We start from the raw sequence: 15,163 nt of genomic DNA, 5'->3' as shown, positions 1-15,163 counted from the left end.
TAATCAATCAACAGTTATTTAGTGACTCTCTACTTTGCACAAGACATTGTGCCAAGTCCTTCATGTGAATAGATTCTTAAACTGCTTGTTTGGGTGAAAAAAAAAAAGTACAGAACTAATTGGTACAATATAGATATAGAATGCACTCAGGATTATGAGGCAAAAGTATGGCCATTTATTAAGAGTAAGATTAAAACTTGGCCAGGTACGGTGGCTCAGGCCTGTAATCCTAGAACTTTAGGAAGCTGAGGCGGGCAGGTCATCTGAGGCCAGGAGCTTGAGACCAGCCTGGCCAACATGGTGAAACCTCGTCTCTACTAAAAATACAAAAATGAGCCAGGTGTGGTGGCGCATGTCTGTAATCCCAGCTACTTGGGAGGTTGAGGCGGGGGGATCACTTGAACCCCGGAGGCGGAGGTTGCAGTGAGCCCAGATCACGCCACTGCACTCCAGCCTGGGTGACAGAGTAAGACTCTGTCTCAAAAAAAAAAAAAAAGTGAGATTTAGGCCATGCACAGTGGCTCATGCCTGTAATCCCAGCATCTTGGGAGGCCGAGGTAGGTGGATCACCTGAGGTCAGGAGTTTGAGACCAACCTGGCCAACATGGTGAAACCTTGTCTCTACTAAAAATACAAAAAGTAGTTGGGTGGGGTGGCACGCGTCTGTAATCCCAGCTACTCAGGAGGCTGAGGCAGGCGAATCGCTTGAATCCGGGAGGCAGAGGTTGCAGTGAGCCAATATTGCACCACTGTACTCCAGCCTGGGCAGCAGAGCAAGACTCCATCTCAAATTTAAAAAAAAAAATAAAAATAATACATAATAAATAAACTTTAAATATTTTCTTTGACATGACAGTATCTCACATCTCAATTTTCTTAAAGTCTTCTGAATAGAGTATCATCTCATATAAAAACAACTCACAAAAATGTTTTACAGAGCACAAGAGCCCCTTGTCATTTTCATGTGCCTTGTTTACAAGAAGGACTACACTTTGAGGGTTTCAAACAAATGCTGTAAAAGGTACATGCCTGTCCAAAATCTAATATCTGGATGTAAACCCTCTTTTAACTAAACTCAACTCCTTTCTTAGAGACATGTAAACCAAAATATCTATTTTATTCACTTTTGCCAAATTTAATGACTCATGTATAGGGTGTCAGGGTGTTTCTTTGTTTGGGGTTTTTTGTTTCTTGTTTTTTTTGTTTTGGCACAGGGTCTCCCTCTGTTGCCCAGGCTGGAGTGCAGTGGCACGATCTTGGCTTACTGCAGCCTCAATCTCCCCAGGGTCAAGTGATTCTCCCACCTCAGCCTTCCGAATAGCTGGGACTACAGACGCACACCACCATGTCTGGCTAATTTTTGGTAGAGATGGAGTTTCACCATGTTGCCCAGGCTGGTCTCAAAATCCTGGGCTCAAATGATCTACCTGCCTTGGCCTCCTAAAGTGCTGGGATTACAGGCAAGAACCACAGTGCCCGGCTGGGTGTTTCATAATATAAGGAAAGGTAAGACAAATCTGGATACTTAAACCCTAGAACCAAATCACCTCCAAGACCAAATTATATAACTATATAATATATGGCCGGGCGCGGTGGCTCACGCTTATAATCCCAGCACTTTGGGAGGCCAAGGCGGGCGAATCACAAGGTCAGGAGATCGAGACCACGGTGAAACCCTGTCTCTACTAAAAATACAAAAAATTAGCCAGGCGTGGTGGCGGGCGCCTGTAGTCCCAGCTACTCGGAGAAGGCTGAGGCAGGAGAATGGCGTGAACCCGGGAGGTGGAGCTTGCAGCGAGCCGAGATTGCGCCACTGCACTCCATGCTGGGCGACAGAGCGAGACTCCGTCTCAAAAAAAAAAAAAAAACTATACAATATATAATAATCTTATATATAATAAGATTTATATATAACTATATAATATATAATAATCATATATATAAGATTTGTATATAACTATATAATATATAATCTTATACATAAGATTTATATATAACTATATAATATATAATAAGATTTATATATAACTATATAATATATAATAATCTTATATATGATAAGATTTATATATAACTATATAATATACAATAATCTTATATATAATAAGATTTATATATAACTATATGATATATAATCTTATATATAAGATTTATATATGTATCTATATAATATATAATAATCTTATATATAAGATTTATATATGTAACTATATTATAATAATCTTATATATAACAAGATTTATATATGTAACTATATCATAATAATATTATATATAAGACTTTTATATATAACTATATAATATCTAATAATCATATATAAGATTTTTATATTTATATATAAGATTTTTATATAAATTATATAATATGTAATATAACTTATATAATATACATAATTTATATGATTTATATATAATTTGGTCTTGATGGTGATTTGATTATATATGGTATATAAAGTATACAATATAAATTAATATCAAGTAATTCTTAATTTTTAAAATTTTATATTTACTATGTTAATTTTTAAAACAAAATTGACAGTCAATATATATCATAAAATTTTATATAAATAAGTATACAAATCACATATAAACTTATATAAATGGTAATCACACATTTAATTTAATTAACACTTATACCATCAATATAAAAAAGACAATGGAACTAAAAACATTGGATCAATAAATTAAAGGCTCTGTTCGCCACAACACAACACTTACTGAATCTGTAAGACTCAGGCCAACAAAAGTACTGCAGTTTGGGGCAAGCATGGACAAAGAAATATAGACAGACAGAAAGGTGCGGAATGATAGAATTTCTCTTAAACTTCTGGCATATGGACTCTGGTAATTCCCCAGGATCAGGCCTATGAGAACCAAAGGAGGAGGTGCGTGCTCCCCACCACAGCTGTGCACCCCCACCCCATGGAAACTGCTCCAAATTCCACAGCTTCACGGCTGAATTTTCAACATTACAAAATCCCATCAGACCTGATGACAGGCTGTTGGACTAAATCATCATTTTAATTAATCACATTCTCTACACATCTTTTCCAACCTGTCCATAACTATTCATACCATTTTATAAAGCACTTATTCTCTTACATCTTTTCAGAGATGACTTTGCTGTTTCAAAGAGTAGAGATGCCTTCATTTTAGGCAGTTTTACTTTTAATTAACTATTCAGAAGGCAACTCCTTTATTCGGTCCAAATCCCTGTCTGCTCTTTTTCCAAAGCCTTCTAAGATACCCTCTTGGGAGCACAAATCGGCCTGGGAGGCAGCTGGCCCAGGTCCAGGCCACCTCACCAACATTATTTCCATTCTATCAACCATGCCTCAGGGCTTGATGTGGGATGGGAAAAAAGCTATATTTTATTCTAAATTTTGGAATAGATGAAACATTTTCCAAAAGTCTTGACTTATGTTTCTTCTATTAGAAAGGCAAAAAGAGATGGAGACAATGGGAGGGGAAGACCATGCTTACGATTAAGCCTCACAAGACAGGCAATTGCATCCAGGTCCATTGTGGGACTGTTGGATGCATGGCATTGTGTTAAGTGCCATTTCTCAGCCCTCATCCCCAAAAACGGAGAAAAAGAAGAAGAAAAATGAAATCTGTTTGCCCCCTGTAATCCCCCAAACACCAGTCATTTAAACAGGGCCCAATGCATTGCTCATCAGGTTATTCAGGGCACTTGAGTTCTGCCTGGGCTGGGAGCCTGCAGAAAAGGGTCTTAGGATCCAGGTGAGAGGAGGGAAGAGGGGAGTGAGCATATGAGCTAACCTGGCTGGCACTGTCATCTTGCTGCACCCCTATGCCCTGGCTCTAGCATGGTGCCCCTCCCCTCCAAAATCCTCCCCCTTGCAGGGTCCCTGATCAAGGAGCTCCTCTGGGCCTACAAAGTGCAGCTCCTCACAGCGCCTGCTGAGCTGACTCCCAGGGACACAGCAGCAGCTCTTGGAAGAATCCTTCTCTTTATGGCCCAGAGGGAGGGGTGTGCATAGCGCCTCATCAGTTCCCATCACGGACACACTCCTACTCTTCACCTCTCCCCCTTTGCCCCTTCTCCACCCTCCAGGGTGCCATGGCCCATGCTGGCCCCCCAGGCTGCACTGTCTGTCCTGAGTAGTGGCTCTACAGGATCTGGGGGTATTTGGGGTGTGTGTCATTGTTTGGAGCCTTTGGGACCTCAGTGAAGACTCAGAGAGCTCCGTTTTCCTGTCCTGTTACATTTACTTACAAGAAAGTATTGTTCTCTGTCCTAAAGTCACCCAGGCACTGTTAGCTACTAGACTGTGTCAGAGTGATCTGACAGCAGTGCCTCTTAATGCCACTCACTTGGCACCTCTCGTTTATTGTCTTGTACAGTTAGGAGACTTTCCAACTGAGATCACTGTACTGTAGTATAAAGCACACTGGATTCGTGCCAGAGACGACCTGTGTTTCCATCCTAGCTTGGAAGGCTGCTTTCTGAGCAAGGGCTCTGATCTCCAGTTTCTTCATCTGCAAACTGGATGTAACAATGCCTTCCTCACGGGGTTTTGGTGGGAACTGAAGAAGATGATGCATGGAAAAGCATTTTGTACCTTAGGCTGAAAACCTGCACTGTCAGGCACCACAGAGCACACCACCATCCCAGTGCACTGTCACATGGGCCATCTAGGTAGGTATTTGGACGGCTATTTTATAACAATGTTGAGGCTCCAATAAATGAATGAATTTTCCAAGAATGACACTCAACGATCTAATCAAGAGTCATATTTTTCCCACGATATTTACACTGTCAATGAAGACGGAGAAAGGACTGAGAAGCCCAAGAGCCACTATGAGGATCTGTCCTTAAAGATCGGTTCCAGGGGCTGTGCATCTTGGAGACAGCAGGGACTGTCCTCTCTCCCTTTGTCCCCCCTACCCCACTGTGGCCTTCTGGAAGAGAGGAGGGTCCTAGAAGTCACGCGCCCTCTCCTGCTCCCCAGGGTCTCTTAACCCAAATCCGTCCAGAACGTGGTAAAATGTGCCACAGCTCTTTGAAGTCAACTATTAAAATTGAGATGTAATACACAGCTGCATGTATTTAATTCCTCATAAGGAGATTACAATTTGCTTTTCCTTTCTCATTTATTTCATTCAACCAACAGAAGTCAGAATGCCCTTACTGATGAGGTGTCAGGCAAGAATCCATTTTTTAAATGTACAGCCTGAAGAAATAAGCAGGAAAGGCTTGGCAGACTGACTGCCACACAGTAGCATGGGCACAAGAAGCCACTGTGGGGTTTTCCTGCCAAGAAGCTTTTGAGTGAAATTTCTCTACCCATGAAAAATCATTAGCACTGACACCGTGGGGATAATCAATTCTCATTCTTATGGCTAAGACAGAAATTCTCCCGTGTATGTGGCTCTGGAAAATTCTTCTCACACATACTGATCATAGACCCCAATCTACTAAGCAATATTAGCTAATAATTATAGTAACCAATAATTATAACTGAAATCCCAATTAATATTCATTAACAGTAACTAATAATAATTATAGTAGCAACTAATATTAACTAATAGTAGCTAGTAAGTATAAATAACATTCACTAATCATTAGAACATTTCTTGAGTGCTGATAAACACTTGACACCATGCAGGGCACCCACAGGGCACATCATTTCATCAGTCCTCATGACAACACTACGAGGTAGGCACTATTCTTATCCTCATTTTACAGACAAGGAAATTGAGGCTCAACAAGGTGAAATAATTTTCCCAAGGTCATACAGTTACGAGTGGCACTGAAACATTTGCTTAGGGAACCAAAACTAACTAGGCTTTTCCAAGACCCTGGGATGAACGTTGCCTCTCCAGGTCATCCGAAGCTACTAAATTAGGGGCCCAAACTTCAAGAACACAGGACATCAAATAAACCTTAAAGATCCATTAACTTATTGATTGTCTTCTGAAGAATACGTAGACCAGGTCTACAGACTATATGGAGGACTGGCAGGTAAGAGGTAAAGTTTTCAGCAATGAGCGTCAACAACATATTTAGAGCCCACCAAAACTATTTCCCCCCCCAAAAAAAAATATTTTTTATCCAATAGTCAAAAAATTTACTCCTTCTAGATCAACTCAAAGTTTCAGCAGTCATCAACAGCCACAAAAGATTTTGCAAAGTTTCACATTTGGAGAGTGTTCTCATCTTTTTCGGCTAATTTGTTCTAGAGATCACTAAAACAATCGCTGCTCAGTTGTGCTTAGCAGAAGGGGCAGCTTTCTTCTCACCCTCTCTGGAAACCTCATGAACTTTCGGGGCTGGGAGTGGTGGCACTCAGCGGCTGTCTTCACCCAGCCAATGGCTTACTCTGGGTACCGTCTCTGGCAGAGTGGCTGCTGAAATCCCAACTGAAACCTGAGATCCTCCAGAAACTAGATATAAAAGGAAACAGCCGCCTTGCTGGTCTCTAACTCTTGGGTGTAATAAAACTGTTTTTTCTCTCCACAGCCTTCCTAACTGCTGCTAAAATGCTGGTCGAAATATCAGGACCAGACAGACAGACACTATATAGGTTCAAGCCTAAAATCAAAGTCTGACCCATTTCCAAAGAGATATGTGTCACTTCATCACCCCTATTTCTTTTTCTTTTTCTTTTTTTTTTTTTTTTTTTTTTTGAGACGGAGTCTCGCTCTGTCGCCCAGGCTGGAGTGCAGTGGCGCAATCTCGGCTCACTGCAAGCTCCGCCTCCCGGGTTCACGCCATTCTCCTGCCTCAGCCTCTCCGAGTAGCTGGGACTACAGGCGCCCGCCACCACGCCCGGCTAATTTTTTGTATTTTTAGTAGAGACGAGGTTTCACCGTGGCCTCGATCTCCTGACCTCGTGATCCGCCCGCCTCGGCCTCCCAGAGTGCTGGGATTACAAGCGTGAGCCACCGCGCCCGGCCCATCACCCCTATTTCTTACGGCAGGTCCAGCCTGCACAGAATGAAGGCCAGAATTGAAGAGGTGGATGCTCTCGAGAAAATTAGACAAAGCACTGTTAGGAAGGTCGGCTTTCAGCTCTTACTTTGGGGCCGTCTGAATGCCTGGAGTGTTTATAACTGTGGCCTGAGAGACGTCTGCTCTGGCCACTGTGACATCAGTTTCCTCAAACAATGTATTACACATGCTAACTTTACACTTTCAGTATGGTTACATCATTGCATGGCATATACAAGTGATTACACCCCAGAGTCATTTTAGCAATCTGGTTCATCATCCGCTGCAAACAGTGTTACACAAAGTATCATTTATTTACAATTTTAAATTAGTTTAAGCCTTGCATAATGAATGGCAGAAACACACACAAAAAAGTCCCTGCTTCTATGATATTCACAAGGCAACACAACACAAACCACATGTTAAAAATTCTAGCGTCAAGCATGCCTCCTTACTCGAATCCCTTTTCACACCCAACCATCCAGATTACACCCTTTCCATGCTTTTTCATCACCATGAAATCAAATGCAGAAAGCAAAGGGCGCACATACTTATTGCAGAGCCACAGCTGACTACACGCGAAAAAGAAACTGAAGGCCAACGTTGGCCATATTTCCAACCCTAAGTTATTCAGAAAAGAGTATAGGAAGAAAGAGTCCACCAGACACCTACCGCTATGGACCCAGAAGATGTAGCAACAAACACTTTGATAACCATTTCGACAGTTGGAAAGAGGACTCCCCCCAACACACCCCTGTTAGGGAATGCGCCGCTAGACAAATCCTGACAGTGACACGGGCGAGCAAGTGCCAGGTCGGGGCTGGCGGCAGCCCAGGGCTCCACTGGGCTCCAGCACTCCCACTCCAACTTAAGAGGCTCTGTCTCTCCAAGGAGCAGCAGAGGCATCTTGGGCTCCCCCCTCCATTGGCCCAGGAATATTTTGGGATCTGTCATGAAAATATTTGATTGGTTGATAAAAGCAGCCACTGGACCCTTTCCCTATCACTTTAAACGCCCGACAACAGTCCCTAAAAGGCCAGGCTGTGCTGTGCACCAATCGGAGACCTGTACAGAGATGCCTTGGGCCAAAGGGAGGTGGGGCCCCGGTAACAGAGCAGCAGGAGGCGAAAGAAGTGAGGGAGGAGCTCTTGGGAGCTGGAAAAGCCCAGGAAACACCACCTCAGTCTAGGAGGAGGCTGGGTTTACAGGGCTTTTGGCAAACAAATAAACTGGAAGGGTCAGAATGGCCACAGAGGCCTTTAAGTAAAGAGCAACTTTGTTGTTTTTTTTTCCTGGCAGGCTAAAAAAAAATTTTTAAGTAAACTGTCATACAATAGAAATCCCTTTAAGAGTGGCTGTTTCCAGTGCCCTCTCTTTCCCACCTGTTTCTCCTAAAGAACAGAAACTGACCAGCCATGGGCCATCTAAAGTTTCACTGACATCCAGGGAGGCAGGGAAATAGCCGCTGGCTTGTCAATACTCATGACTGCAACAAGCCAATTGTCTCACTATTTTATTTACTTGTCACTGACTCGAAGCTTATTAACTATTTTAAAGTCCTTGGAAAAAAACCTAAATAATCTGGAAGGCTGAGGTGGAAGGATCCCTTGAGTCCTTTAGCCAGGAGTTTGAGGCTGCAGTGAGCTATGATCGCACCCACGGCACTCCAGTCTGGGTGACAGAACAAGACCTCATCTCTAAAACAAAACCAAATCAAACAAACAAACAAATTAAATTAAACGAATACAAAATCTAGCAAAGAAGCCCAAATGCCAGCTACCCAAACTCTTCTGATAGATTTCAAAATCAAGATCAAGGGCATTAGGGACAAAGGGCTAGTTTTTCAAGAAGCACTTGGGGGATATTTAGCTCTCTTAGATAACTGAGTCTCTTACTGTCTCTCTGTCTATTCTCTGGCTCCCTTTTTAAAATCTCCTGCTGCTCATCATGGATTGGGTAGCACCGACGTTCTGGAGCAGAGAGGAATCTCCCAGGCTTCTGTACTCCCTCTTCACTTGAGTCCCAGAGCCCCGAAGGCATGTTTCCCACCCCCTCACGTAGGTGCCTGCAACAAGAAAAGACATCCTAGTCCCCGGAATATCCCAGTTCCCGGAATATCGCTTAAATGCCTCTATATCACAATGAATGACTGAGGTGACTACCAACATTTAACTTTTGGCTTCAACATGTAAAGTTAGCTGCTCCAAAAATAAGGTCTTTGATGAAGATGATTAATGGTTCCCCAAATTTAAGTCAGTAGAATTATAAATTTTATTTTAAAGCACACCAAGGATTACAGATCAGTTTAATTTTTCTTTTCTGCATTTTCAAAATTTCTACAGTACGTATTATTTTTTCATACAATTATATATTTTCACACCTTAAAGTCTGCCACATAAGCATGCCATATTTCTCCAAATATTCTTGAAGAAAGTGGGGGCATATTTTCTAATGACTTTGTAAGTCAGTAACATAAACTATAGCTGGATTCTCATGTGCTCTAGAGAATACGCATCTCTTGATTATATCAGGTGAAAACTGCCCTCAATAATGACACCTCCTCCATCTGCAAACCCTGGGGAGAAATTAATTTCCTACTCAAATAACAGCTAACAATTTGTAGGTGTTGTCCATGTGCCAGATCTGCTCTAGGTGCTTTGCATAAGCCATTCCCTTAACCTGTATAAGAACCCTAAAACTGTGTTCCATTATTATGCCTACTCACCATGAGGACATAGAACTAGAGATGATGGGAATAGGAAATGGCATATCCAAGACTTGAGCCCCACTCATTCCTCTCCACACCACACGAGAAAGCTCCTGAGATGTTACCCTCAAATTCCTAGTCTCCCTTTTCACTATGAATTTTTTTAAGTTTATTCTTTTCGAAATGACCATAAAAATGTACAAATTAAAAATCTGAAAACTCCAGCTGAAAGATTTCTTCTAATGTATTATTACACTAATGACACAAACGAGCTTCAACATAATTAACAGGAATACCGAACATTCCAAATGCATCTTAAAATAAAGCTCAATGAACCCCTGACTCACAAAATCCACTTCAGAAAGAAGCTGTATAATTTAGTGAAGATGCAGGCAGCCAACCATTCAACATCTCCAGTGCTTGCTGTTAACGTCTGTTCACAAAGACCAGGAGATCCACGGAGGAAGGAAAGGAGATTTTATTTTTAGGGGGAGATACAACCTGCAGATTGGGGAATACAGGAAAAACCAAAAATGCACATGCTGCAGAAGGGAGGAAGGAGCTGGTATCTGTGTCTTATAGAGTCAGCCTTACATACATACTGAGCAAGGTTGCAGAGGATCTACTAATATTTATAAGGAAATTCAGGCATGTGTGCAGTGGGTAAACATATATGTATCATACATTTCATGTTCACTTTGGGGTGGAGTTCTAGCATTAAAATGAGATAGAATTTGGCTCTTTACATCAACAGGTAAACTATAGGGCACAAAGACATTTTATGCGCAATTTCTATAAGCTGGCCAAAATTGGCTGGAGGTCTGCAGCTGTTTATCAATAAAGAATGTTTATAAGACCAGTCCTTTGTCCAACTGGAATTGTAGTAGGTCCGCAAGGCGTTTGGGGGTGGGGGGGGGGCGCGTACTGAGGGAGGGAATGTTTCCATTGGCTGGCATCAGGCAGTCTATCGGGGTCATTTGGAAATTTTCCAGCTGAAGTTGTGTTGGCTATGCTTTTTCGAAGCTGGTTTCTGCTTACTTAATAGCAGTTAATAATGCAAAAATATATAACTAACCCCTCATCCTTCTGGCTGTGACATTCTGGGGGTTTTGTTTTGTTTTGTTTTGTTTTTGTTTTTTTGTTTCTGTCACCAGGCTGGAGTGCAGTGGCTTGATCTCAGCTCACTGCAACCTCCACCTCCCAGATTCAAGTGATTCTCCTGCCTCAGCCTCCCGAGTAGGACATTCTGTTTTTGGTGTATCTCATTTTAGGAAACAAGAGTTCATTTTGTCCGTCTGTTGGAGTATATTTTAACAAGTCAAATAACATCACTTTTTGATTTGACTAATTTTGATTTAAAGACATGAGGTACTGGGCTACAAACTTCATAGAGACCCCCAGATGATCTCATGATAAATGATACCAGATGATATGTTTTGATATACATAACTTTACAGATAACTTAAAATGACAAATAAAGACATGTTTATTATGTAGAATGATGGAAATGATTACTGTAATAACTGTAGTGGGTTGAATATGATTCACCAAAATTCATGTTCACCCAAACCTCAGCATGTAACCTTATTTGGAAATAGAGTCTTTACAGATGTAATCAGTTCAGGGGGGTCTTGTGATTAAATCATCCTGGATTTAGGGTGGGCCCTAAGTCTAATGACTGGTTGTCCTTATAAGAAGACAAGACAGGGAGACACAGAGAAGAACACCCTGTGAAGATGGAAGCAGAAATTGGAGTGGTGCTGCCACAAGCCAAGGAATAGCAGGAGCCCCCAGAAGCTGGAAGACTCAAAAAATTCTCCCTAAGAGCCTTCAGAGGAAACATGGACTTTCAGACAACTTGGTTTCATACTTCTGACCTCCAGAAATGTGAGAAGATAAAGTTCTATTGTTCTAAGCCCCTAAGTTCATGGTAATCTGTTACGGCATCCCTAGGAACCTAAGAACCTAATATAGAGAAATAAAGGCTATGCTTATTATGTGGCATGATGGAGATGGCCACCAGAATAGTGAAAGGCTATGGCTCTTCTCCTTCCATTGTATACACAGAAAAGAACACCCCTTCAAAGGCAAAAGCAAAGGCCGAGCACAGTGGCTTACGCCTGAAATCCCAACATTTTGGGAGGCCGAGGTGGGCAGATCACTTGAGGTCAGGAGTTCAAGGCCAGCCTGGCCAACATCACAAAACTCCATCTCTACTAAAAATACAAAAAGAATTAGCCAGGTGTTGTGACCCACACCTGTAATCCCAGCTACTCAGGAAGCTGATGCAGGAGAATCGCGTGAACCCAGGAAGCGGAGGTTGTGGTGAGCTGGGATGGCGCCACTGCACTCCAGCCTGAGCGACAGAGTGATAGGTCTCAAAAAAAAAAAAAAAAAAAAAATAGCAAAAGCAAAGAAAGATTCAAGGGCAGATTTGCAGAGTGACTTATCATGTCTACAGACTGGGAAAAGCTGGTATAAAAGAGGAGGAAACCACTCTAAGGAAACTCTACCTTTCAATTCCTCCAGTCCTGAGCTCCAGGGTTGGATGTTCCCTCAACGGCAAAACTCCGCTCTTGTTACTGTCATGGGACCACCATCAGCCACCAAGCATCAGCCCATCTTTCCATAATGTCAAGTCTAGAGTGACATTTGTCTACTGCTTGCCTACCTGGAGATGTTGCCCCGCCCACCACCACCATCAAAAACAACCAGCACCCATCTTATACGGACAATTCCTTACCTAAGGAGTTCTAGAAATGCATGGCCCACCAAAACTCGGGGTGGGTCATGCATTTCTAGAGGAAGAAATGGTGATATGGAGAGAAAGCTTGTCCTAACCCACTTCTACCAAAGCAGGATTAAAGTCAATTCGAAAAAAAACACCTGTTTCTCCTTTTATACAAAAACCAAGTGCAGAAACTATAAAGAGAAATGTAATAAGCTTGACTCTACACAAACACCAAAATACACTGTAAACAAAAGTAAAGGTAACTGACAAACTGAGGAAATATTTGCAACGTATATCACAAGCCAAGTTTTCAAGCATCAAAAGTCCTTACGAAACCAATTTTTACAAAGATGAATGTCAAGTTTTAAAATGGACAAAAGACAGGAAAATGCAAATCACACAATAAGGACAAATGGCACTAAAGATATGGGAAAAAGTCTATTCTTCCTACTAACAAGGAAGTGAATACAATTAAAGATGCCAATTTTTGACAATAAAATGGGCAAAAAAAATTTAAGAAAAAAAAGAATTTCCAATGCGGGCCAAGGATTGGGACACTTACTGGAAGGCAGTTTCCCTCTACCTTTAGAAAGCCTCAAAGTGAGCATGTGCTTTGGCCCTGCAACCTCACGTGTAGGCATTTATCCTAAGGAAACAGTCAGGGGTGACCTCAAAGATCCATCTGCAAGGATATTCAACAGGCTTTGATGCAGGAAAAAAAGTAAGCAAAAGGAAACAATGTAAGTCTTCCTAAATTATGCCAAATTCCTATGCTGTCATTAAAAAACACCTATAACTCCATCATCTAGGTGATTTTGACTTTTGCTTTGGACTTGCCTGTACGTTTCTAAATTCTCTATGCCAAACATGCATTGTTTTGTCATCAGATTTTGTTTTACAAAAAAACCAAACCAAAACAAAAAAATCGTCTTTAGGACAAGGGGTTAATAGGGGAACTGTGCTTCCCAGGCATTGACCAGGCGTCTACATGCTGCCTAGCAGCCTACCGGCAGGGGTCTACACCCACCTACTGACTCAAGTCACCTAAGGCTGGCAGAGCCTTAAGAGGTCGGGAGAGCGCCAGAGCGCGTGAAGCACGACAGGCTCCTTCGCTCCCGGTGCGGCCACGGGGGAAGGCAGGGTCCCCGGGGCCGAACAGGGACGGCAGGAGGCTCGTTTACAGACGTCTATACAAGCAACTCACTTCCAGCCACCGAAGACAAACGCGAGGCCACACTGACCTCCAGGCCCAGGACGCCCCTCCCCGCCGCGGCGACTGCTGCCCGAGTGCGCATGCGCACTCCCAGACCCCGCAGGCCGGCGCTTCCCAGGAGGCCCCGCGCGCGGGTTTCCATGGCGACGCGCCGGCGCTGCAGGATTGGCGCAGTCGCGGGAACAGCGCGGAGCAGGTAACGGCTCTGCTGCCGCCGTCGTACCCCGCAGCCGGTTGCCCTGTTACAGCCCCAGCGCTGGTCCCTTCCGGACCCGCCTGCTACGCCTTTCTGGGCTTCCGGTATCGCCGGTCACTCAGTCCTCGCCCCTGCCTGCCTCGCTGGCACCCCGCCGTTTCCTCCTCGCGGCGCTGTCTGCCAAGGAACAGCTATCCCGGCTCTGCAGTGACCGGGCGCCCCGGCGACACACGTACTCTCAAGCCCCCTGGGCAGGGGGACAGCCTGGGCCGAGGTGACCGAGCGCGCCCGGGGCCGCGCCTGGGTCTGGCGAGGGGGCGGAGGCCGATCTCACTGCCGCCCTACCGAGGGAACTTTGGGGTTTTTCTGTCTGAATCTTCTATCTGACCTGCGATTTTGCCTCTGTTTACTTGCTGTTTTGCTTTGGATTAGTTTTTCTTTCTAACAGCGCTGGCATCTCCCTATCTCGTAGGAATCTAAATCTTTTGAAATGTCTTCTCTGTGTTTGTCCCCTACTCACCCAGCCTCGGGGCACTTTATCCACACCCTCCCCTCAGCGTGTTAACGTTTCGTTGCCACACTTAAGCCAATGGTTAACTTTTTACAGAGACCAGTTTTTTTTCACGGCTGAATGTGAGCTTGAGCCTTTTTTCTGTCTACACTCAATCCCTAGATGAACTCATCCAGTCTCCTGTACTCAGAGCCTATCTGAATGCCAGTGGGCCCCAAGTGTGTGCATTCCCAGCCCTCGCCCCTCCCCTGAACACTAGACCCCTGCATTCAGCTGCCTGTCTACGGCGTCTCAAACAGCTCGTCCAAAATAGCTCTCACTAATTCCCCAAGCCAAGCCTGTCCTCCCACAATCTTAACCCATCATAGTTGCTGGAAATTCCATCCTCCAGTTGCCCGAGTCTTGCATCCTGCTTGAGTCCTGTTTTTCTCTTCCTCACCTTCAGTCTCTCAGCACTGCCTTCAAAATGCACCCAGAATAGATTCACAGTTCTACCATTTCTCTCAACCACCACTGTCACCACCTTGGTCCAGGCCCCCATCATCTGGTGCCTGGATTATTTTACTTGCTTCCTAATTGGTTTCCCTGAGCCTGCCGCTCCCCCACTTGAGCATGACAGTCTTAATGCTATTTCCCCGTTCTCTGTTATTTCGTATGAATAAGTTTTTTAAGGGATTATATAAATTACAATTTCCTTATATAAATTACAACTTCCATAGATAAAAGTGCAGTATTTTCAGTATGTATTTTACAAATTGCAACTTTTAAACCGGGTCAACAAGGCCATATAAGCATCCTGCTAACAAGCTAAAAATGTAAAGACACCCCTTAGCTTTGTTAGGTATAAA

General features: G+C 43.3%; 1 protein-coding gene across 4 annotated transcripts in view; it reads right to left on the bottom strand.

Moving 5' to 3' along the window:
- Nucleotides 1-13,668, bottom strand: part of LOC100603747 (SH3 domain-binding glutamic acid-rich protein) — a 70,207-nt gene extending 56,539 nt beyond the window's left edge. Inside the window, exon 1 of one of the 4 annotated variants that reach the window (XM_030806108.1) lies at nt 13,600-13,668. Coding sequence is in view for 2 of the 4 variants with exons in the window: in XM_030806107.1 (XP_030661967.1) it covers nt 7,630-7,911 (282 nt within the window). In the remaining 2 variants the exon portion in view is untranslated. Of the gene's footprint in view, nt 1-7,629; nt 7,936-13,599 lie in introns of those variants that run through there. The other 3 variants (XM_030806109.1, XM_030806107.1, XM_030806106.1) reach the window with 3 other exon arrangements.
- Between the last annotated feature and the right edge of the window lie 1,495 nt (nt 13,669-15,163).

Source organism: Nomascus leucogenys, chromosome 25 (genome assembly GCF_006542625.1).
Source record: "Nomascus leucogenys isolate Asia chromosome 25, Asia_NLE_v1, whole genome shotgun sequence".
Classification (NCBI taxonomy): Eukaryota; Metazoa; Chordata; class Mammalia; order Primates; family Hylobatidae; genus Nomascus; species Nomascus leucogenys.
Note: the sequence above shows the minus strand (reverse complement) of the source record. Positions and strands in the feature narration are given on the sequence as shown.